This window comes from Betta splendens, chromosome 1 (assembly GCF_900634795.4).
Source record: "Betta splendens chromosome 1, fBetSpl5.4, whole genome shotgun sequence".
NCBI lineage: Eukaryota > Metazoa > Chordata > Actinopteri > Anabantiformes > Osphronemidae > Betta > Betta splendens.
This window is the reverse complement of record NC_040881.3, coordinates 3,319,468-3,341,759: the sequence shown is the minus strand read 5'-3', so window position 1 is coordinate 3,341,759 and position 22,292 is coordinate 3,319,468. Positions and strand designations below refer to the sequence as shown.

Genomic DNA, 22,292 nt, shown 5'->3' with positions numbered 1-22,292 from the left:
AGGGTTCGACCTCGGACGTCGGCCTCCGCGCGGCCGCGACCCGCTTCGTTCACGTGTCAGAGAGCAGCGCTCCCACACGTTCGCAACGCGGCGGGAGGCGGATTGGCTTTTCTGTCTCGTCTCCACACACTGAGAATAATGAGGTTGCTAGTTCCCATGATGCCTGACTGACCCCCCCCCTCCCATGGCCAATCAAGTGGCAGACACCCTCTCATTACAGCTTAAGCAGCATGGACACACCAACGTACACACAGAGCCAGACTCCACCTAATGCTGATTTAGCAGCACATACGTCTGTCTGGGATGATTAACCTTTCCATCAATCTCTGCTTTCTCCATTACCCAGACGGACACACACTGAGCACCGCGCTCCTCGTCTTATAACTGTATTCTCGTTGCTCTGTATTTTTGCCACATAATAAATTCCCCCATTCATTTGTTTCTTGTTACGAGCCGTGGCGTCAGGTAAAACACGCTGGTTTCCCTTTGCTTTCGCTCACGCTGCTTCCACTCTACAGCATCAGTCTGTGTTTAGAATGAGGGGCAGCGGGTTCAACGACATCCCACAAACCAACGGCTGCGTTACAGCAGCTAATCAATATCTGCTCTGTAAGTAAATCTTTAACTGTTTAAACTCAAAACCCAAATATTGGCTAATATATCTCTTAGTTTCCTGCTTAACACACGCTGTCCAGCATTTTACTGTTATTAGAGCCACGTTTCAGAGCTCACAGATGTAGATGGTGGTGCTATATTCTAATGTTTTCCCCCTTCATGCTTATGAATGCTGGAAACAGGAGACGCCTCTCACATCACTCACTTAATCAGTCAGACACCGCTCACCTCAGAAAAGGTGACGTCATCAGTGGGTAAAAGGGAATTGGGTTCAATGAACCAATTACTCCCACAAATGTATTTACGTGTGAGCACAGCTGCGTAAACAACTATGTTCATTCTCTTGTTCAACAACAATCAACACAGACACACGAGGAGAAACTCTGTTACAAGCGGTGACAGGTTTGAATGTCGTGTAAACATGTGATGCAGCAGCTGATGGGTCTCGATGGTGTTTAAGTGGTTGATACTGTATCACCAGGAAAACACCCCTGATGTCAGATTGAAGCCAGCTGTCACAATGGAGTGCAAACACACTAACTAGTGTGTGTGTGTGTGTGTGTGTGTGTGTGTGTGTGTGTGTGTGTGTGTGTGTGTGTGTGTGTGTGTGCATGCATTTTGATATAACGATGAGCAGCTTTATACAAAGAATAATAAGGGATTCAAACCAGCCATCAGAAATGATGAAGGATGCTGCTTTAGGAAATGTTTGATTGCTCTGTCACAAAAGCCCGGAGCAAGATTTCTTATGTAAATCTACAAAGAACTAAACTTTTATCAGCTGTATAAAGTGGAGCATCTTAAGAGGAGAACTCCAGACACAATAAGACACAGTCAATTTATTCTGCTTTAACAAGTCACTGCCGCTTTGAGTGAGTGGGAAATCCACCAGTGTCTCCTGACCGTGGACCCAGTGCTGCTGCTCCAGCACCAGACCTCGCAAAGTGTTTGTGAGATTTTTATGTAACATTTTAATGATTTACGTTCACCAGTGTGACCTTTTCTTTTTCTTAAGTATCTCATAAAAGTTTCCCATCGAGGGTTCAAGAAAAGCATAGTTTCACTTAGAGAGATGAGTCAGAGCTCCGTCAAGTGAAAAATAGACTCAGCTAATAGTGTTTGACAAGTATTGTCCAGCTGTGTGCAGTTTGCGGACATTATGTTACATGATTGCCTTACATTAAACCTTCCAAACAGCCAGTGAGCAAAATTGCCAAGTGCAATCTTGGAAAAAGCATTAAAAACTACAGATGAGCTTTTATGGCAGTGCAGCCAAGACAGCTGCTGTAATTCTCCTGTGTGGCCGGGTCCCAGCTCCAGGCCAGAACCGTGGGAGGTGCATTATGGCAGAAATGTGGGCCAAAATGTTAAGATGCAACATTAATACCGACCCACAAAACAAAGGCTGTAATCAAATTGTTGTGAAAACAAAGAAGACTTAATTCAGTGCTTCTTCATCTGCTTTTAAAAACAAGATCAATTTGAATAAATGGAGAAAACAGAGTCGCATTTTGTTATTACAAAGGTTCAGTCAAATGCAAACGTCTTGAATACAAATAAGTTAAATTGAAAATACCTGACATCGGTGCTATTCCTTATGAGTATATCATATCATATGATATATAATTATATATAAATAAGACAAATACAGCATATGAAGCTGAATGCTTAATGAATAAGATTCGTTTTTAAATTTTCCTGCTTCAGAAGTGACAGCGTTAGTGGATGATAGAACCGAGGCTAAGAACAGAGCCCTGAGGAACCCCCGTAGAGAAGCACAGAAGGGTGGATATGACCTGTGACGAGGTCCCGTGACGGTGTCAGATTCGTAGGTTCTGAGCCGGTGGAGATGCCGGCGTCTGTGTACTGAGACTCACACAACGGTTGCATCACGGCGTCGCTTACCTCAGTTTCCTTCAGAGGCTGTCGGCTCAGCAGCAACCTGGAAAGCAGGTGAAAGCAGCACCTCATTACATCACGCACGTACGCCCGACCTCCCGCATTCAGTCGCTGGTGCCTGAAACACACAACATAATGTGTCTATTAGCGCGTCTGTAGCTGCGCGCGCTGCCGTCGCCTCCATCACCTGTTACAGTTGACTGCACGTTTGGAGGCAGCAGGGAAATGAACAGCTGGAGGTGTCTGAGCGATGCTTCCTCGTTGGGCGGCGGAGGCAGGAACGCAGGGAGAGGGATGCGTTCCTCCAGGAGTGATGGAACGCAGCCGCAGCCATTTGTCTGCTGAAGTTCCAAAGCCAAAGTTTGCAGAAGTTTTCAGACAGGCCATAACACGGTCCAGCTAGCAGAGCACATAAGCCCTGCTTTCTATTACTGGGAAATTTCACTTCTTCTGCCCTCACTCACTCTTTCAGTGCAGCGGTGCCATATTTTACAGCCTTCTCTTAAACCCAGCTGATAAATACAGCACGGTGCGAGCGTTGGGGGCGGGACGTCCACTCACAAAACTCTGGGCACCACTTTCATCCCATTACACATCTGTTTTGGAGGATCATCTGTGGAACAGATGTGCTGTTGGAGGGATAATTGACATCAAATCAGTCTTCTGAGTACTCAATCCTCAGTGCTGCTGTGCTGGAAAGGTGGAAATGTGAGTAAATGGCTCCTTCATTGAGGCTGGCAGCTTGGATTCACCACATTTAGCATCTGATTAAACCAAACTGTAGCAAAGCGAAATCATTTGTTTGTGAACGTATTTATTCGCTGTGACGGAAAACCCACGAGAATTATAAGGTGCGATATGAAAAGAGAAAAACACAACGTAGCTAATAGTCATGAACACATTTCTGTTAGTTGGCAGCTACAGTCGGAGCGTGCGTCACCAGAGACTCGGCATCAAACGGAAGAAAACGTCTGATTTCAACTCGGCTCCTCATCAAATATCAAATATCAGATGACAGTGATGTGACTGACATTGGTCTCAGCTACTGAAGTTATAATAGGCCTCTCTGGACCTCAACCTTTTTATTGTTTACTTCTTCTGTATATATTTCTTTGCATTGGAAACCCATTAAGTGAAAATAGGGAAAATGGGTTTGACTGTGGACGCAAAGTAAAAAGTTGACAAAGTAAAAGGCATGTTTTTAATCCACGAATGGAGTCGACGCTGCAGCTCAACAGACGGACGGTCTCAGGGTCAGGGTTCCAAAGCCGTGCGTTCCTGGGGAGAGACCTCCCCAACGCGGCGCCAGCCGTGAGCGCTCGCCGCAGGACGAGCGGGCGCTGCAGCCGCGACGCGTCCCCCCTGAGCTCCGTCCTGGCAGGTGTGTGGAGCCGCGTCCTGCAAATGAGTGAGGAGCAGTGTGTGAACGCTGCAGTGCATTAGCTTTGCATGTGTACAATGTGGGAGCCTGACAAATCCTTTTATATCAGAGTGTGCATGTGTGGGAGTGTGTGTGTGTTTGTTTGTCTGGGATCACACATAGCTTTCAGACATGTTTATCTTCAACATTAGTGTGTGTCCGAGAGTGTGTACGCGTGTGTACTTCAGAGTGTGAAATCCCATTAAGCGTGTTAAAACCCTCTTTGGCCTCCTGCCTGTTCAGAGAGACAGAGGCAGACTACATACATGCACACACATCACACCTGTGTGTGTGTGTGTGTGTGTGTGTGTGTGTGTGTGTGTGTGTGTGTCTCTGTGTGACAGGTGATGGTGGTAATTTCGTGATGTACATTCCGAGCCCCAAACGCTGCGTCTCTCACGTCTGCACGGGTTTTTGCAGCGCTTTTGTGACGCGCTGGAGCTTTCACAGCTGCAGTAATCGCCCGTGGCCTCGGACCCGATCGCTGCGGCCCGTGATAAGCTGCCGTGTTTGCTTTGATCTGCTGAATGAACATGCCTTCACTGGACGCTTCACGAGGAGCACCTGAGTCCAAGGCAGCAGTAAATGTGTGGTACATCCAGCACCGGCTGTGACCTCAGTAATAAACAGTTACTCTGACTTTTTAATCTAAAATCTGTGAAATTAAGACCTTAAAAAAACAAGCTAATATGAAGCTATCAATGCATTATTCCACTTATTGTACCTGATACATTTATAATTAGTTATTGGTACGTAACGTGACGGTGAATGGTTCAAAAGTGGCTATTAAAATCATTTATTATTGTGTTATTTACCACAAACATTTCTTTCCTGAATGTGTGAATGGAAGGTCACGCAGCGCAGCTAAAGGTTGAAGGGTTCCATGTTGTAGTATTGTTATCTTTACTAGGAGTCGTACAGTAGTAGTGTTTTTGTTGAGACCTTTGAAGCTCGTTAGGGCGACGTGCTACATTTCAGCTGACACCAAGTTAACTCTGACCTTGCAGACAGTAGTTGACACAACAATCTCTCATCAGGGGGCGTTTAGCCTCATTGCTGTGGCTGCAGGACACTTACTAAATGGAGCCTGAGGTGAAAGTCTTCTGTCAGCTATAATGTGTGTACTATAGGCACTCATTCTGGCTCATGGCTCTGAACCTGAGGCCACATTTGAATGTAAGTCAGCTTCGCTGTCCTGATAATAAAACATCAGATTTAGATCTGAGCCTGTTTGTCAAGGATAATGACTTAAAATCAAGGACTGGTCCGTGCGTCTCCTTCCACCTCTACCTCCCATCGTCTCCCTCCCCTCCCCCTCCCTCCCCTCCCTCCTCTGTGAATACTAAACACGTTATGTAACTATACGTTTACGCCCGAGGATCAGCGACGGCACCTCGTGTGTTGGCCTCTCTCTGCAGGGAGTGACGAGCGATTTACATCAGCCGACAGAGAAAGAGCCACATCAGGCACTAACATTGAATCGTGATGAGAAATATGGAAGAGCTTGTAACAATAGATTTGTTGCGTTTCCCATTTCTGTCCCCGTTACCTTCCCCGGCAGCGAGCTCGCGCTCCGTCAACGCCGCGGCTGCGGCGCAGGCAGACGAATGCCGCTATAATGGAAATGTTCGTCACGCTCCGTGTTTCCATATCTTTTATAGAAACGTCTATCAAGCCGCGTCCGGACGTCAGCTCAGGCCCTCTCGCTCCGTCACAGCCGCCGCCACCCGTCCGGCTCCCCCTCCTCCTCCTCCTCCTCCTCCTCACAGGCAGCTGACGCCAAGTAAAGTAAAGACATTAGCTTCCTCCCCCCAGCAGGGAGATACCGAAGCCCTGGTTGCTTTAAAGTCATACGGAGGGTGAAGGTGAGCGGAAGGTGGGCGAGGGAGGGAGGGAGGTTGGGTGAGAGCGGGGGATGAAACGTGCTCGGGGGCCAGATGGATGCAGATTCCTCCTCTGGTTGTGAGCGGCCTTAGAGCGAGCTCCTGTTTGATCCCAATCTCCTTCGCTCTCGTGCCTCCTTCTTATCTTCTCTTCCTCCTTCCTTCCTTCCTTCCTTCCTTCCTTCCTTCCTTCCTTCCTTCCTTCCTTCCTTCCTTCCTTCCTTCCTTCCTTTCCTCCTCACTTCTTCTCGGCCTGTAATCTAATCTAACGCGGATGACTCACTTTCATCGATTGCACAGTTGTCCCGTGTCACTTGTGCCTTGTAACGTGTGCGTGTGCATATTCACCAGGGGGCGAACAGTTTTGTACTTCCCAGCGCAGACCGTGTAATGCGGTTTGATGCCAGGTCCCGAGACGCCGGGGAAAGATTAATTCTTCACAAGCGCGTCCACAGTTTGACACCTCTGAGTCCTGGGGAATCAATAAGATTCATAGTGAAAATGCAGACGAAGGGAAGTCATTCACTTTTGCGGTTAGATGTTGTTTTTGGGGCTTGAATCCATATTTCACCAAAACCGAAAATTCCAAAAACACCAAAACCTGGCAGCACTCACGGCACATAGAGAGTTGTAACTACAGAGATGAGAGCTGCGTAGAGTTGGACGAATAGACGGAGACAGATGCCCGGCAAAAAAACAGCTTCTTCAGAGCAATGACAACTCCCATGGATTCATCTCACAGCTCCTACAAAGGCTTTGAACTGCGGCAGAGAATTTTCAAGCCTTTAAGCAGATAAATTTACACGATGAACTCAAAGCATCATGAAGACCATCTCGCACGTCTCTGACATGACTCCAGGCAACAAAGGGACGAACTCTGTACTACTTACGTCCGGGTTACATAAATACCTGAATTACTGCGGCGCAGGCCTAAAATAGCCTTTAAACCGAGTCACGGCTGCACAGACGGCGTGGCAGAGCTGCCGGCGCGTCTCCGGCGCGTTGATGGAGACGTGAGCAGCGGGAGGAACAGGAACGTCGCTTATAAAATAAAGGAAAGGCAAGGAGCTGCTGGGAAGCTGCTGCAGCGTCAGTCTCCCACTCACAACGTTCCCACGACATTCTGAGGGAATTGCATTGAATTTGGCCTAATTAGAATCAAGAATATACTGAATGATTCACATTGATGGCCAGGGGTCAGGGGTCATAGGTCAGAGGGAACGCTTCTGTTCTGGAGTTGTGGAATGGAGGAACTGGGGAGTTTTACTACATCTGTCATGTGTAAGTAGCTCTGGCCCTTTGGTGCATGAACGCAACCCCATTCCTCTTTAAACCTCTGTATTTGTGGTTTTCTTGTATGAATCAGGCTCGTTATCGTAACGGCTTCCATCACGTCTTCCTCCTTTGCTGCTGGACAGTAATCATGGAACGTCCATCATTGCCTTCTCCCCAGAGGACCTCCACCTCCTGCACACGTAAACAGACACAACGCGTGTTCTCAGCAGCTGCCGACCCAAACAGGCATCATGGGTAATTTGTCTTCGTGGCCTCATCATTTCTGTGGACGGCGCCGTGCAGCTCCGCTCGGCGCCGCTGGAATAGTAATGGCAGCGCTGGCAGCGCGTGCGACGCCTCGCTGCCCACGAGCCGAGTGTGTCTCTGCCTTGTTGTGCCTGTGAATTGTGCGTGCAGGATCATTGTGTGCGTACGCTGCCTCACCTGTTGTGAGAGGAAAGAATCATAACTATTGTCTTAAAGCTGTAAATCTACAAATGGGTGGTTCCTTTCCATTTCTAGGGTTTGTGTTCTGATCCAACAGCAGCTGCAGGTAAAGCCGGGCTCGGGTCCATCTCAGCCCTCCTCCACGCGCCGCTTTGTACCTTATAAATCTTTGAGTGTGACATGAACGGAAAGCGAGCCAGTCATGATGCTGAGTGCTGGAAGGATCCACATGGCTGTTCTCAGCGGCGCTGAGCCCAGAGGAACGGACGCGGCGGCGGCGGCGGCGGGCGGAGACGAGCAAACGGGCCGTCGGAACCGGAGGGAGACGCAGCTGACGACCCGTGGGCTCCGAGTCTGCGGCCGCTCGGTCTGTGCTGTTGCTGACTGGGTGTGAAGCAGCGTGGACACGCGTGGAGGATGGAGAGCAATGAGCTCCCGCCTGCGTGGGTTCGAACCGGGTGCAGCTGCACCTGAAGCAGGCGAACAAACCAAGCACCTCAGTGTGTGAGGCTGAACGCAGTGACGGCCATGAATGATGCAGAGCGGGAAAGCGTTTCCGCCCGCCTCGTTCTACAGTAGCTGCTACAGATGTATTTACTGCAAAAGGAGGTCAAGAGCGAGTCGCTAACTGCTGCCGCGTCTCTCCCTGCTCTGTTTTCGGGCCCTTTAGCATCGCTTGCCTCCGAACAAAAGGAGGTCACGCAGAGGAGTCAGCGCTCCCTCGCTGCAGCCACATGTTTGTTTACGGAGACTAACCCTTGGTCAGCACAATGGACACTTCCTGTGTATGTGTGTGTGTGTGTGTGTGTGTGTGTGTGTGTGTGTGTGTGTGTGTGTGTGTGTGTGTGTGTGTGTGTGTGTGTGTGTGTGTGTGTACCTCTGTGTGTGTGTGTGTGTGTGTGTGTGTGTGTGTGTGTGTGTGTGTGTGTCCCTGTGCGTTCCTCTGTGTGTGTGTGTGTGTGTGTGTGTGTCCCTGTGCGTTCCTCTGTGTGTGTGTGTGTGTGTGTGTGTGTGTGTGTGTGTGTGTGTGTGTGTGTGTGTGTGTGTCCCTGTGCGTACCTGTGTGTGTGTGTGTGTGTGTGTGTGTGTGTGTGTGTGTCCCTGTGCGTACCTGTGTGTGTGTGTGTGTGTGTGTGTGTGTGTTTGTGTGTGTGTGTGTGTGTGTGTGTGTGTGTGTGTGTGTGTGTGTGTGTGTGTGTGTGTGTGTGTGTGTGTGCATGTGTGTGTGTGTGTGTACAGCCATGTGCGTGTGTGTCCCTGCGTGCGTGTTGCTGGCAGCGGTTCCGACCCCTTCTCCGGTGGCCTAACTGGCTAGTTTGTCTCTATGTGGGAGGAAGTCTCACCATCGCTCACACATTGTGCTGACTGGCTTGAAAAGCTCACGCTGTGCTTACAGAAACACAAACGCTGGCGTAGACCACGATACATTTCTACTTAAAGAGGCGAGGAAGCTGCAGCATCGTGTTGGCTTTTCAATGTTTACAGCTGTCGTTTAGAGCTTAATTTCCTACAAAGGCTGGAGTCATGTTAAATGCCACGTCTATAAGACGATCGACCAGAGGTGTGACATCATAACATTTGGTTTATATGAAGCTGATGAATATGTGGAGCAAAGCATCATATCAAATATCATAACTGTTATAATAAACTGGTGTGGGTCATTCAGGGGGTGGTGGCGGCTGCAGCTGGTCCAGAGATGAATGAAAGGAAGGAGCATCTGCAACGATCAGTGGAGCATCTGAACTTAACAGAGTTGTTCTTCAACGGATAAAAGGCTGAAATTCTGTAGCACATAATTGTGTGAATCTTCATAAAAAGGCCCAAGAAAGAGGTTTCCCTCTTCTTCACTGTAAACACAAAGACGGCAGCTGGTCGAGGACCTTTTCTAGGTCATTCTGTCATTTAGCTCCGCCGCCATCGGCCGGTGCTGAGGAGGACTGGACCCCCTGCCCCCCCCACCCCTTCGCCCTCACCGCTGTGATGTCACATCCTGTTTGTTGCTCTCACAGCTGGGGGAGAAACGCTCTCAAAGAGAAGAGTGAGCCACTATTCCAGCGAATTCCCCAGACAGACAGAGAGCCACTCTATGCGCCGCTCTCCTCACAGCCTCCTCTTTTTCTCACAGAATCACTGCCTCTTTCTCTCCTCACCCCTTCATCCCTCCCTCTCCACTCTGTCTCATCACCCCCCCTCCCCCCAACATCTTTCCTCTCATGCGCCCACTCTTCTTCCTCCTCCTCCGCTTCGCCACTCTGCAGCTCTTCGCAGGAACCTTTGGTCCCCACCTCCCTCTGTCACAGCCGCTCCATAAAGCATCAGCTGTTATTCCCAGCAAGTGTTTTATTTAGAGCAGATTAATTAATTAGGTACAGTATCAGAGCCACAGCCATTCTTAGCCCGGGCCCAAGAAGACCCGCGGCTGATGCTTTGGCACAGAACGTGTCTGTGCATATGGAGCCCTGTGATGTGCAGGTGCTGGTTGTGTGTCTGCACCAGTGTGTGAACTAATTGAGCACAGAAATTGTGTGATTTGTGCGTTGGGGGTTTGTGCACGACGCTTTGTTAAATAACAGATCTACAACTATCTCATCATGCGAGTAACAAGGTTGTGTTTGTTGGTATCTCACCAAGTAAAGCACTGTTTTCATTAGCGATGCTCTTCTAATGGCCTCCTCCCTTCTCTCGCTCTCTCTCTCTCTCTCTCGCTCGCTGTCTCCCTCTCTCTCCCTCTCTCGCTCGCTCGCTGTCTCTCGCTCGCTCGCTCTCTCTCTGCAGGAACAAGTTCTCACACTAAGCACAGAGCAGCGAGCGATGAGTGGAAGCAGGAAAGTAAAGAGGTGCTCGTCCAATCAGAGATGCAGATTTCCACAGAAGACATGAGCGCCAGCCAATCTGGCACCAGCACCACTTCCACTCAGCAGCTAATACAAAACAAATCAGATGAGCACCAGTAACGAAGCCACCGACACCATTTACCTAGACGACGTACTGCCAAAGAAGCGATACATCCCGTTGCTGCACTTGTTCCTGATGAAATAAAACCTGAAGCACTAACACGAGGTCGGCAGAATTTCAGTTTAAGGGAGGAACAGGGACGCGTCACCATGCTGTGACTACAGCAAAGGCCGAGCAGACACAAACCTGATGAAAGAGGCAGCAGCCACCCACCGCTCAACCAACCACCATCAAGCAAATAAGTCCGATCTTCCTTCCAAATGACGCCGTCCTGCATGAATAAATGTTAGATGGCAAGCGTCTCTGGACATCTTTCTCCAGTGGATATTGCAACGACATCCCAAATGGCCCAGAGGACAGGACAGGGACGGCAGAGACATAATGTGACTGGAGGTTCCTCGTCCGTGGTCCTGTCCACCGCCAGCTCCTTCATCCGTTGGCTCGCCCTGCTGTCGGTGATGCGGTTGCCCGTGGTAACAGCTGACTGCTGGCTCATCGAAGGGGAGAAGGGATTCGTGTGGCTGGCTATCTGCAGCATGAACCAGCCTCCGTACGAAGCCATCCCCGCCCACATTAACAGGTGAGAGCCGCACGACCGTCTACACTTTGCTTCCTCCTGTTCGCTGAACCGAATTCACTCGTCTCTCAACAGCACTATCGTGGATCTGAGGCTCAACGAGAACAAGATACGCTCGGTCCATTACTCCTCGCTCAGTCGCTTCGGCAACCTCACATATCTGAACCTGACCAAGAACGACATCAGCTACGTGGAAGACGGGGCGTTCTCCGCCCAGTTCAACCTGCAGGTGAGGGACGGGTCATTGAACGCATCCATACGGTCCCATTCATGCCATTAGCGGAGCATCCAGGATCAGACCCTTCCAATCAAAGGGAAGGTTTCTCAGCATTTGAACACTTTCATCCCTGCACACACAGATGGACACAGGCACAGACAGACAACAACCAGCTCATTATGGCGCCCACAAACATCCAGGCAAAAGTGTCGCACCAAACCGAGCGGCGCGCGGCCATAATGAGCTGGCATGCTCACACATCTAGCCCAGCCGCTGGAGCTGTGCCAGGAGGTAAAATGTGAACAAGAAAGATCTGAGCAAATTCAGCACAGCAAAAAGGCTTAGATCACCATGTGAAACATGAATTGCGCCGACGCGTCGTCTGTTTGTTCTGTATGTTTCCAGCTTGTAGTGACGGATGCCTGGCGCCAACTGGCTCTTCAGAGATTAGAATAATCCCACTTGTCTTTGTCTCCCCAGGTTCTCCAGATGGGCTTTAACAAGTTGAGGAACCTGACAGAGGGGATGCTGCGGGGCCTGGGCAAGCTGCAGTACCTCTACCTGCAAGCCAACCTCATCGAAACCGTGGCCCCCAACACTTTCTGGGAGTGTCCCAACATAGAGAACATAGACCTCTCCATGAACAGGTGTGTGCCAGGGCTCCGGGAGTCCAAGGCAACTCCTAGCGCTTAATCCGGTCAGAGAGAAAGATTAAAGGAGCGGCTGAGAGTTGTTTACTGTGACTGTGACTTTAAACAACATTCAGAAGCTTGTGTGAAGCTTGTGTTCATTCAAATATATGTTTTCTGTTGAAGTGATAAAGTCCAAAATCTTCATATGAAAATGGTTCCGTGGAGATCAGCTACTGAACAAACACGTTTTCATTCATCCCAGTGTTGAAACGGTTTTGTTGCATTGGAACTCGATGAATCAAACTGGCGACGCTCAACATGAGCTTGTTTTTTGTGTGATGATTAAAGCCGAAGCGCTTCTTTTACAGTTGTACTAAAGAGCAACGTTCCTTAAAACCGTCTCAAACATCGATTTTAAATGTCAGACTTGTCAAGATTACCTCAAAATCAAAGGTTAAAGGCTGCTTCTAAATTCATTTGCGGGGATTTTGGGCAAAGAGCTCGTCTCTCTGACGGGATCCTCAGCAGATCGTGATGCAAGCGTGCAAGAAAAGTCGAGTTGGAATCATTCGAAAAGTTTAATTGGGATTGAGAAGAAAAAACCTCCACATGAAACAGTGTGGAAACAAACTGCTTCGAGGCGTGTTGAGAAGTTCTGCGATCACAACCTCGTGGCTCCAGAATGAGGAATGTTGTTTTAGGCTGACGCGCCCCATGTCCTCTCTGTGTCTTCCCCAGGATCCAGGTGCTGGATGGAAACCTGTTCTCCGGACTCTCCAAGCTGACCACCTGCGAGCTTTACACCAACCCGTTCAACTGCTCCTGCGAGCTGCTGGGCTTCCTGCGCTGGCTCTCGGCCTTCCCCAACAGGACCAGCGAACGGATGGCGTGCGACTCCCCGGAGGGCTTCTCGGGCTTCAACCTGCTGAGCCAGAACCCCCGCACGCCCACCCAGCGCACCGCCCTGCACGTGCTCGGCATCGTGTGCACGGACGACGGCAGCAGCACGCCGCCCTTCTTCGGCCCCGGGACGTCCGACTGCACCACCGTGCCCCCGGACCCGGCCTCCCCCTGCGGCCTGGAGGACTGCGCCTCGGGGACCACCCCCGAGGAGGACGTCAGCTGGAGCACCATTTTCTTTGAGACCAAACCGATTATGACGCTGAAGCAGGTGCTGCATTCGAGCGCCGTGGTCACAGTGCAAATCCCGCACCCTTACAAGAAGATGTACATCCTGGTACTTTACAACAACAGCTTCTTCACAGATATCCAGACTCTGAAAAACCTAAGAGAAGACATCGAGCTGAAGAACCTAAAACCCAACACCGACTACACGTACTGTGTGGCTTCTATACGAAACTCCCTGCGCTTCAACCACACCTGCCTGACCATCTCCACCATCCGACGGGACATGCCCGAGAGGATAGCCAATCAGTCGTCCGCCACCCACTACATTATGACCATCCTAGGCTGCCTATTCGGCATGCTGCTGTTCCTCGGCCTCGTCGTCCACTGCTTGAGGAGGAAGAGGATCATGGAGGAGAAGGAGAGGAAAATGAGCAGGATCCAGAGGACTCTGATTGAGCTCAAGTACGGTGGCGAAGGGGATCTAGAGGGAGGCAGCGGGGGATCGGTTTCCCAGAAGCTGGCCGCTGGGGACAGCCTGTCCAGGATGCCCTACCTGCCCCAGGGCGGCGAGATAGATCCATACAAGCTGCAGGAGGTGATAGAGACGCCGGCACACAAGCCGGCGAAACTTAACTACATGGAGGTCAGAGGCTCCGGAATCGAAAGGGAGAGAGAGCGAGAGCGAGAGAGGGAGAGGGAGATGTCACCACAGGCAAATCCCCAGGGCTCCGTGGCGGAGATCTCCACCATCGCCAAGGAAGTTGACAAAGTTAACCAGATCATCAACAACTGCATAGACGCTCTCAAGTCGGAGTCCACCTCCTTCCAACAGGGGATCAAATCCCCGTCCTCTGCGGGCGGAGGGGCTGTTTCGACGGCGGAGCCCCAGTTGGTGCTCCTCTCCGAGCAAGGGGAGAGGGGAGAAAGAGGGGGAGAGTTCCTCTCCCCGGTGTACAAAGGTGGGAGAGGAGGGCGAGAGGAGAGGGGGAAAAGCTACCACCACTCCCTGCAGCGGCACCACAGCATGGAGGCGCCTCCCACCTCCAAGAGGCCCAGCACCTCCTCCTCGCCCGGCTCCGCCCGCAGCCCACACTCTTTCCGCTCGGAGGGAGGCTACCACTCCTCGGAGACCCGCTACATCGAGAGGACCTCACCCGGAGAGCGGGGGGACAGGGGAGGCGGGGGAGGAGAGGCCATCCGCACCGTCACCCCAGCGGCGGCTATTTTGCGAGCAGAAGCCCAGCGGATTCGCCAGTACAACGAGCACCGCCACTCGTACCCGGGCTCCCAGCAGCACCTCCAGGAGCTGCAGCACCACCCCCAGATCCTGCAAGAGCTCCACCACCACCCGGGGGTCCGCAAGCCCTCCGTGCTAGACCCCATCACCCTCAGCCGGCAGGCCAAGCAGCGGGAGCTGGCCTACTCCCAGCTGTCGCCGCACTACCCGCTGTCGCCCCAGTACCACAACCTGAGCTACTGCTCCAGCCCCGAGGAGGACGAGGAGGACGAGGGGCTCCTCTGCACCCCCACGCTGGGGCTGTGGGAGCGGTTCAAGCTGCACCGCAAGCGCCACCGGCAGGCGTCCATGGAGGACGAAGGCTACGTGGCAGCGGGGCACGCGCTGAGGCGGAAGGTCCAGTTCGCCAAGGACGAGGACCTTCACGACATACTGGACTACTGGAAGGGTGTGTCGGCGCAGCAGAAGGCCTGAGGCCCACGGGCAGCGCCGGGCACTGAGATGGAGGAATAACAGCAGAGATACATATACAGACCTGTAAATACACACAAGTCATTAGATTTACACACGTACATGGACACACACACATCGCACTCTACACAAACTGAGCCTTTGTCTGAGAAGAAGGACCAAACTAATATAGCGTACCGAACAACAGGAATCCTAACTTATAGAGACGGACCTTTTTTAACATCATGAAACGATAGCTCAGACTTATGTAGCTATTTCTACTAAGTTTTGAATGAAAAAAGAATCAATATTAAGAAAAGAAAGCATAAATGTTGCCAGGCAACCCATCCTGAAAGCCCAGCGGCGCCTTCTAATCTGCCCGGCGACTGTCGCTCATCAGTCCCGATCGTCCGGTCAGTAGGAGTGGGCTTCGCCCGCGACCCCCGCGCGGGGGGCGCTCTGTACAAAGGCTCGGCGCGATTCGGGAGATTCAAAGTCATCGAAATGACAATTTGGGATGGGTCGCCAGGCAACGGTACGATTCAACTGTGCTGAGAATGAGTAGGTAGCTCTCACCAGAGCGTGAGCTTAATGTGCCAAATCAACCAAGGGGATAGTAGAGCCCTACTGTGTACCAACTCCTCCTCGCCACTGTTTTTATATACAGAGTTTAAAAAACGTAGAATGGTACGTTGTTATTACTATGAATTATTATTATTATTATTATTATTATTATTATTACCATTACTGCTCTTCTTACTCCTATGATCCTCACCATTAGTGGTTTGATTTGAATATGGCATGGCTCTGTGGTGTGACTGTGTTTTGAACCTCTCCGCTGGGACGTGCACACCCACATTTGACGGACAGGACGTTCTCCAGGAGACGTTCTCCCTGCTCCTCGTCTGCGAGGACGCGGCCGAGGAGTTCGATTTGCACCAGAGGTGACTGTTCTGTTTGTACAACATGGGTTTTGAAACCGCCCAGACTTTTCAGAAGCCACAATCCCACGTTCGTTACCCACCTGCTCACTTTACAACGGTACATTTTTGATTTTGAAAATCGAACTAGAATCCTAATCTACAAATGAATGTCTTCGATTCCCACAGGGGAACATATCTGCACTGTTCAAAATCGAAAAACAACTCTTAGGAAAAAGACCGGAAACTCTCAGCTTCCTCCCCGATGCGCCGTAGCTCCACTGTGTTTTATCAGCAGTTCATTTACTCCCCCTCGGCTCCACCTCCCCACTTTTTACCCCCGTTTGGGTTTTTTTGGATTCCTCTGGTTCCACTGTGGTGCCGTTGTGCCAACTTGATAACTCAGAAAGAAGTATTTGAACTGATTTTAAATACGATTCCTCACCGACCTCTTCTTCTTCACATCGACACACGTTAGTTTGACAAAAGGAACGATTTGCACAAAATGATCCACCACCATTGGCTCACTGCTCCCTCCTTTTCCTCCAATCATGTCTAAGACCAAAGTACTGTGGTAGTAAATTGACCCCTGACCAGGCCGTGAGCATTCAGCCGCCGTCATCCTTAGAGTTACTAGCACACACACACACACACACACACACACACACACACACACACACACACACACACACACACACACACACACACACACAAACACACACACACACACACACACATCCAAGTGTTCTCACAGCCACACAGAGATGAATGTATTCTTTGAGAAATTAATACTGTTTAGCAGCTGATGTACAATCTGTACTCAAACAGTGTCTTCATCTGTCCGTCAAAAAACCTCCTTCAGGCGGCCGTGTGTTTTAGAATTGGAGATTTAGAAACGAGGACGAGTTCGAACCTGTTCGAAGTACTTTCTGGCAACTGAGGCCACATTCTCATGGACAACGTTCCTCCCACCGGTTTGTGTCACCAACGGAACCAGACGCCGAGCCACCGCAGGGTGTGAACAGGGCTTTAGGTTGAAAACCTTCCTTCTGGGTGTCATGGCAACGCGTTGGTCACATGTGCAGGATGTGTGAGCGCCCAAGGCCGAACCATGTGACGTGAGAGCGAAATACTTCTGTTTATTCTACACAAATCTGTGCTAACAACTCGTGGAGAAGACGGCAAACCAGGAAGGGAGTCAAGAACATTTGAATTCATTGGAATCTGAGTTTAACAAGCTTTTAGTATTCACGCTGAGAAACAATTTGCAATTATTGATGCTTCTACTGACTGAAAAGCAGCCTCCGGGCGTGTTGAATTGAAACAGAACCGACTCCAACCTTGACTGAAACTACACAACACGAACAGCGTGAGGATGAAGTTTAGCCGCGAACGGAAACACTGTATAAAATGTTTATTTCTCTGCTATAGTGAGTTCAGAATGCTCAAGTCATCACGCCCGGTTAAAGCCATAACCGTGGGCCGGTGAGGTCGCGTCCAACTCTGATCCCCACGGAAACGGATGAGCTGTGGCCGCCTGCGTTACAAGTCCCAGATTGTGGCTTTAACTAAACAACAGCCTTAAAATACTCAACTCAACATCTTTTTAACATTGCTTTGAAAATGGATAAACTCTTGTTTCTTAACTTATACTTTCATGACTGCAATTTTATAATTGCTTGATTCTTAAGCCTCACTTGAGCATTCTTTGAGTAAATACTATCAATGTAGCGATGTATTAAAGTACTGTTTTTGTTTTTGTTCCTCTCTGATCTGTTATGAACAATAATGGCCTGGCTTCGTCGCGTCACACACAGCAGCAGCTCGCTCCAAATCACAGGAACAGATCTGAGCCGCTGCTCTTTGAGACGCCGTCGAGGCAAACTGTGTTTTAATGTAAAGAGTTGAAATAAATGGAGGTGGGTCTGACAGCAGACAGAAACGACAGGGGAACGTGTGCGAGGAACCTTCAGCGGAAGCTGGTGATATACTGTATTCTTCTAGTGACTGACTCAGGAGCGAGAGAGCAAGAGGCCGAGTGAGAGAGAGAGAGAGGGGGGGGGGGGGGGTTGCTCTGCCGTGGGATCTCTCAGAGGCTTTCTTTATTTTCTTGTCAAAAACATTTAAATGAGCACAATAAACTAGCCTTTCTTTCACCGCCTCCGTTTCCTGGAGAATCAACACTCAGGTCTTTGACGTCCATCACCTGGTACAGCACCGGCGCTTTGGTTTACCTCATTCCAACAACACAAACACAACTTGCCGTCATGCCATTCTGTGGCATGTTTTTGACTTTCTAAGACGTTTTGATTGTGATGAAGCTGAAGGTAAAGAAGGAGGCGGCAGCTGGTGGTCACCATCCAGTCCTGGTATTAGTGGGTTTCATGCTTAGGCTTAAGCTCCTACTGGTGACGTCTATTAACACGTGTTGTCGAACAAAGCAGAGACTAAATGTAAAAATGTTTAGGTGTGACGTTAATGTAGCTACAAAGAGTGTGTGAAATCAAAGCAGTTGAGCAGCGGAAGACGTCCATTCATCTCTGCTGAACATCTAGGAAAACTGGAGCTGTCATGAATGACGAGCTCCAACAGCAGCTACACAGGACGTTGGGTGTGAATCTACGGGAGCTGCGTGGATCGAGTTCAGTATCTACTACTGACACTTATACTGTGAAGCCAGTTTGCATCTTTATAATATGACACAATAAAGACAACTCTAATAATCCACCCTGGTGGAGCCGTGAACATTCTTGGCTTAAAGCTACTTTTAATTCTGTGGAATAAATAGCTTCACACACATTTTTATGTCTCAGCACAAATAAATGTAAACAGGAGCCAGATTCGCCTGACGAGCATCATTACTGACAAATCCGAGACACCTTCAGTCAAAACAGTCACTGAGCAACGTGTTGTTGGTTCAGCGTTGTGGATGAAAACTCCCCATCGGGAGCGGCCTGTGGTGAAATGAAGTAGGACGCTTACGTTGCTGAATTTTAATACGACAGCAGCAAGTGAAGCGTCTAATGAAGAGTGTCTGGAGCAGGAGGATCTGCAGGAGTCGAAGCACATTCTGAGGCTCGGAGCTCAACCCCGGCAGGAAAGGGCTCTGCTTAAAAGGACAGATTGAGGGAAATCAGAAAGCGTCTGGAGGAACTTCTTAACCACCGGTGACGCAACCTGCTCCTCCAGAAACTTCCAAAGCAGCGGCCGACGTGGGTCAGCGGCTTCCAGCCTCTCACTCACTGCCGGCGGCTCCACACGCAGCAGTTACAGCATCCGCTTCTGTTCAGAGGCGTTTAATGAGGAGCAGGTAAACACCTCACACACACACAGATACACACACACACACACACACATGGACGGATACAGACACAAACACACACACACACACACACAGACACAGAGATACACATTGATACACACACGCTCACACACACACGCTCACACACACGCACGCTCACACACACACACACACACACACACACACACACACACACACACACACACAGATACACATTAATACACACACACACACACACACACACACACACACACACCTCCACTGCCGTCACCGTCTGACGCCTCGCTTACAATAGAAGGATGAAATTCTTACATGGATTTTACGGCGCACAGGAACGAAGCTTATCGAGCTGCTGCTGTTACACAAACGCCACAGTTATGTCACACCTCGAACAAACGCTCCCATTGTACACAAAGACGACTTTAAAATGAGATTTTCCTGGTTCACGCAGCACAGCGAGCGCGAAACACTAGGCCTCGGTAAAAGAATGAGGGTCTGGAGGTTAAGAGGGAATAAAATGTAAAGTCCCAGTTACGTTGTTGATCTGCTGAAATGAAAAGAAGCGTGTGTTTAAATGAATAGAGACACAGGAACGTTCTGACTGTCGGTCACGTTTCGGTTACGTGTAGTTTATTGACCTTCAGCTCCTTAAAACCAAGGATCTGCAGCTTTTCCTCAACACATTATTTATTAACTTTTAATTATTGCTCTATTTAACTATGAAACATGTTTTATTAACCATCACAGATACGGACCCAAACACATCAAACCTAATAAATTCCTAACACACAGTCACTCGCTCCTCAGAGTTGGGAGCAGATGACACAACCTTTCAGCGCGGCCGCTGGTGGAGCACATTTAGATGTGAGTTGAAGGAGGCTTCGGAGCCGGCTGCTGTCGAGAACATGTCCCAACGGCCCCTTTCATTATCTGGTGGTGTGATTTGAACTCAGGGCAGGTGACTGCGGTGCGTCGCCATGGTTACATCATCCTTCCTGACGTGACATCGTCCGTTTGAAATCATGACCACGGTTCTGGTTAGAACCTCCAGACGCACGCACGCTATTTACAGGAACGCACACAACTGGGCCGCATAGAGAGCACCGTTCACAGCTGAAAAGGGCATCAAGCAGCCGTGGGTATTACTGCTGGAGCACCTGCATTAAGTCCAGGTTTGAAGCAGTGGTTGAAAGCTGCCCTTTGTGGATGTGCTCTCATCAAAGGCGCTGCCTCCATCTCGGCCCCGTGGCTCAGGTCGAGAAGCACTCAGTGCAGCCGCCACGACGGCTCCTCGCTCAGTCACAGCTACGACTGCATCAGCACGGAGGCCCCGGGCGCCGCGAGGCCCCGCCTTCATTCTGCAGGGCGTCTGTAGAGAGGCCTATGGCGGCGACGGAGGAGGAGGAGGAGGAGGAGGAAGGCAATTTGGAAAAAGGGGCCGAGGAAGATGAGAGAAAACAGAGAGACAGGGTTCTCTGCTCGTCTTCACAGCTTGGGTTTTCACGGAGGCCTGGGGGTCGTCTTTGTGAAATAACCTTCTTTTAAAAATAGGAATTATACACGCCGACTCCCTCAGAGATCGCGGCCTAATGTGGGACCGCGCTCGATGGAACACGACGATAAGAGCAAGAATAGGAAACATTCTCACCACTGTATTAAAGCGTTTTAAAATGAAGCAGCGCCGCCTCTCGCTCCAACACACAGACACACACGCACACACGCACACACACACACACACACACACACACACACACACACACACACACACACACACATTAATAATGGAGAGTGTGAGTGAGAGAACACTGTGCAAAGGTCGCGGCTGGCTGTGAGGCCCACAACACGACCAGTGAGTTATTGGGTCAGCGCTGCTTCCTTTGACTGGAACCTGGTTCTGCTCATCAGACAGCAGCATTTGAATGAGCTTGAAAGCAAATCTATTTGGATTGAGTGGACGAGGACACGAAAAAGGGCTGAAAGACGAATACGTCGTGGTTTGTCCTCCATCAAACCATTTGCCTGCTTGAACGAAGCCGCGGAAAACAGGCGAACGCACGCTCCGGGAATGAAGGCTGGAGGTGCTCTAATTACCCAGAATGCCACGCGGCGCTGCAGCCGCCATATTGGAGCAGACCTGCCTCCACGTTCCACCGGCCCGTGAGCAGCAACATGGACAGTTGCTGCTGAGACTGTCATGATCAGTTACAGCTCCTTCCACATTTGAGTCTTTGGTTCGTCACCGGTCAGTTACGTTACATTAGACGTCGCTGCTCGTCATGGCTGATAGAGGACGAGCAGCTCCAAAGATCCAGAGCCTCAGTGTTTAAAAGTCGGCTCTGGCTCGTTTTCACACAACAGATTCAGGATTAAGAAGAACATGTGCCTTTCACTGATTTCATTCCATTTTGCTTCGTTAAGAGGAAACTCTCACACTCACACACACACACACACACACACTCTCACACTCACACACACACACACACACACACACACACACACACACGATGCTGATTCACTGGCAAAACTCAACCCCACTTCCGTCGTACACGTCTCCCACAGACTTTATTATTAGATTGATTACACAGCTCCTGGGGAACCTTGGTGTCAATTCATGCCAGCAAAGCATGAAAATCAACTTGCAGGAAGTTGAAATGTGGTTGAGTTTGGTAATTCATCACAGTGAGCAGCTCGTCGCCGTTGGCTTTTGTGGGAGCGCAGTGTTTTGAAAACTCTCCCCGCTGATGCTTTCAGGCACTCTGACAACTGACATTTAGGCGCCGGCCTCAGAGCAGCAAGTTTGCTAATAAAAAAAGGCATCATTCACACATCACGCACTGTTTGCTTCATGTCGCTTGTCTGTTGTGTTTGATTCTCTGACATCATCCTGTAACGCGTCAGTGTAATGCTTCCCAGCATCTGACTATTAAACCCTGGAAGTCAGGACAGAAAAGGTTTCGTCCCAGCGACGGGAAGCTGCTAATTTGTTTGTATGAAGTAAAGCTGATTCACAACAGACGCCTGGAAGGAATGATCACGAGCCGACTTTAAAATGTCAGTCAAACAGTGATTTGTAATGGATATTAATTATGAATATAAATGTTTTTATTCTTGATCTGACTTTCTCCATCTCCAGTTTATACAGAGGGTTGGTTATTATAACACATTGAGTCCTACTTTTACAGTCTTTCTTACATTTATAGTTCAGTCTAGTATTTTTTCCAGTCCAGTAACAAGTTGGCGACAAGATGACAACATCACTGAGAAAATGACAAGCCACTGTCTGATATTATAGGCTCCTGAAACAACGTGTGCTTTTTCCTGTTGAAGTGACTATTA

At 49.8% G+C, this 22,292-nt stretch overlaps 1 protein-coding gene across 1 annotated transcript in view; it reads left to right on the top strand.

Moving 5' to 3' along the window:
• The window catches only part of elfn1b (extracellular leucine-rich repeat and fibronectin type III domain containing 1b), a 67,756-nt gene extending 49,374 nt beyond the window's left edge, over nucleotides 1-18,382 (top strand). The window contains 6 exon segments of the mRNA XM_041071997.2: nucleotides 10,315-11,074; nucleotides 11,147-11,300; nucleotides 11,769-11,935; nucleotides 12,659-14,331; nucleotides 14,334-14,403; nucleotides 14,405-18,382. Coding sequence (XP_040927931.1) covers nucleotides 10,785-11,074; nucleotides 11,147-11,300; nucleotides 11,769-11,935; nucleotides 12,659-14,331; nucleotides 14,334-14,403; nucleotides 14,405-14,759 — 2,709 coding nt within the window. The 5' untranslated portion in view covers nucleotides 10,315-10,784 and the 3' untranslated portion in view covers nucleotides 14,760-18,382.
• The last annotated feature ends 3,910 nt before the right edge of the window (nucleotides 18,383-22,292 follow it).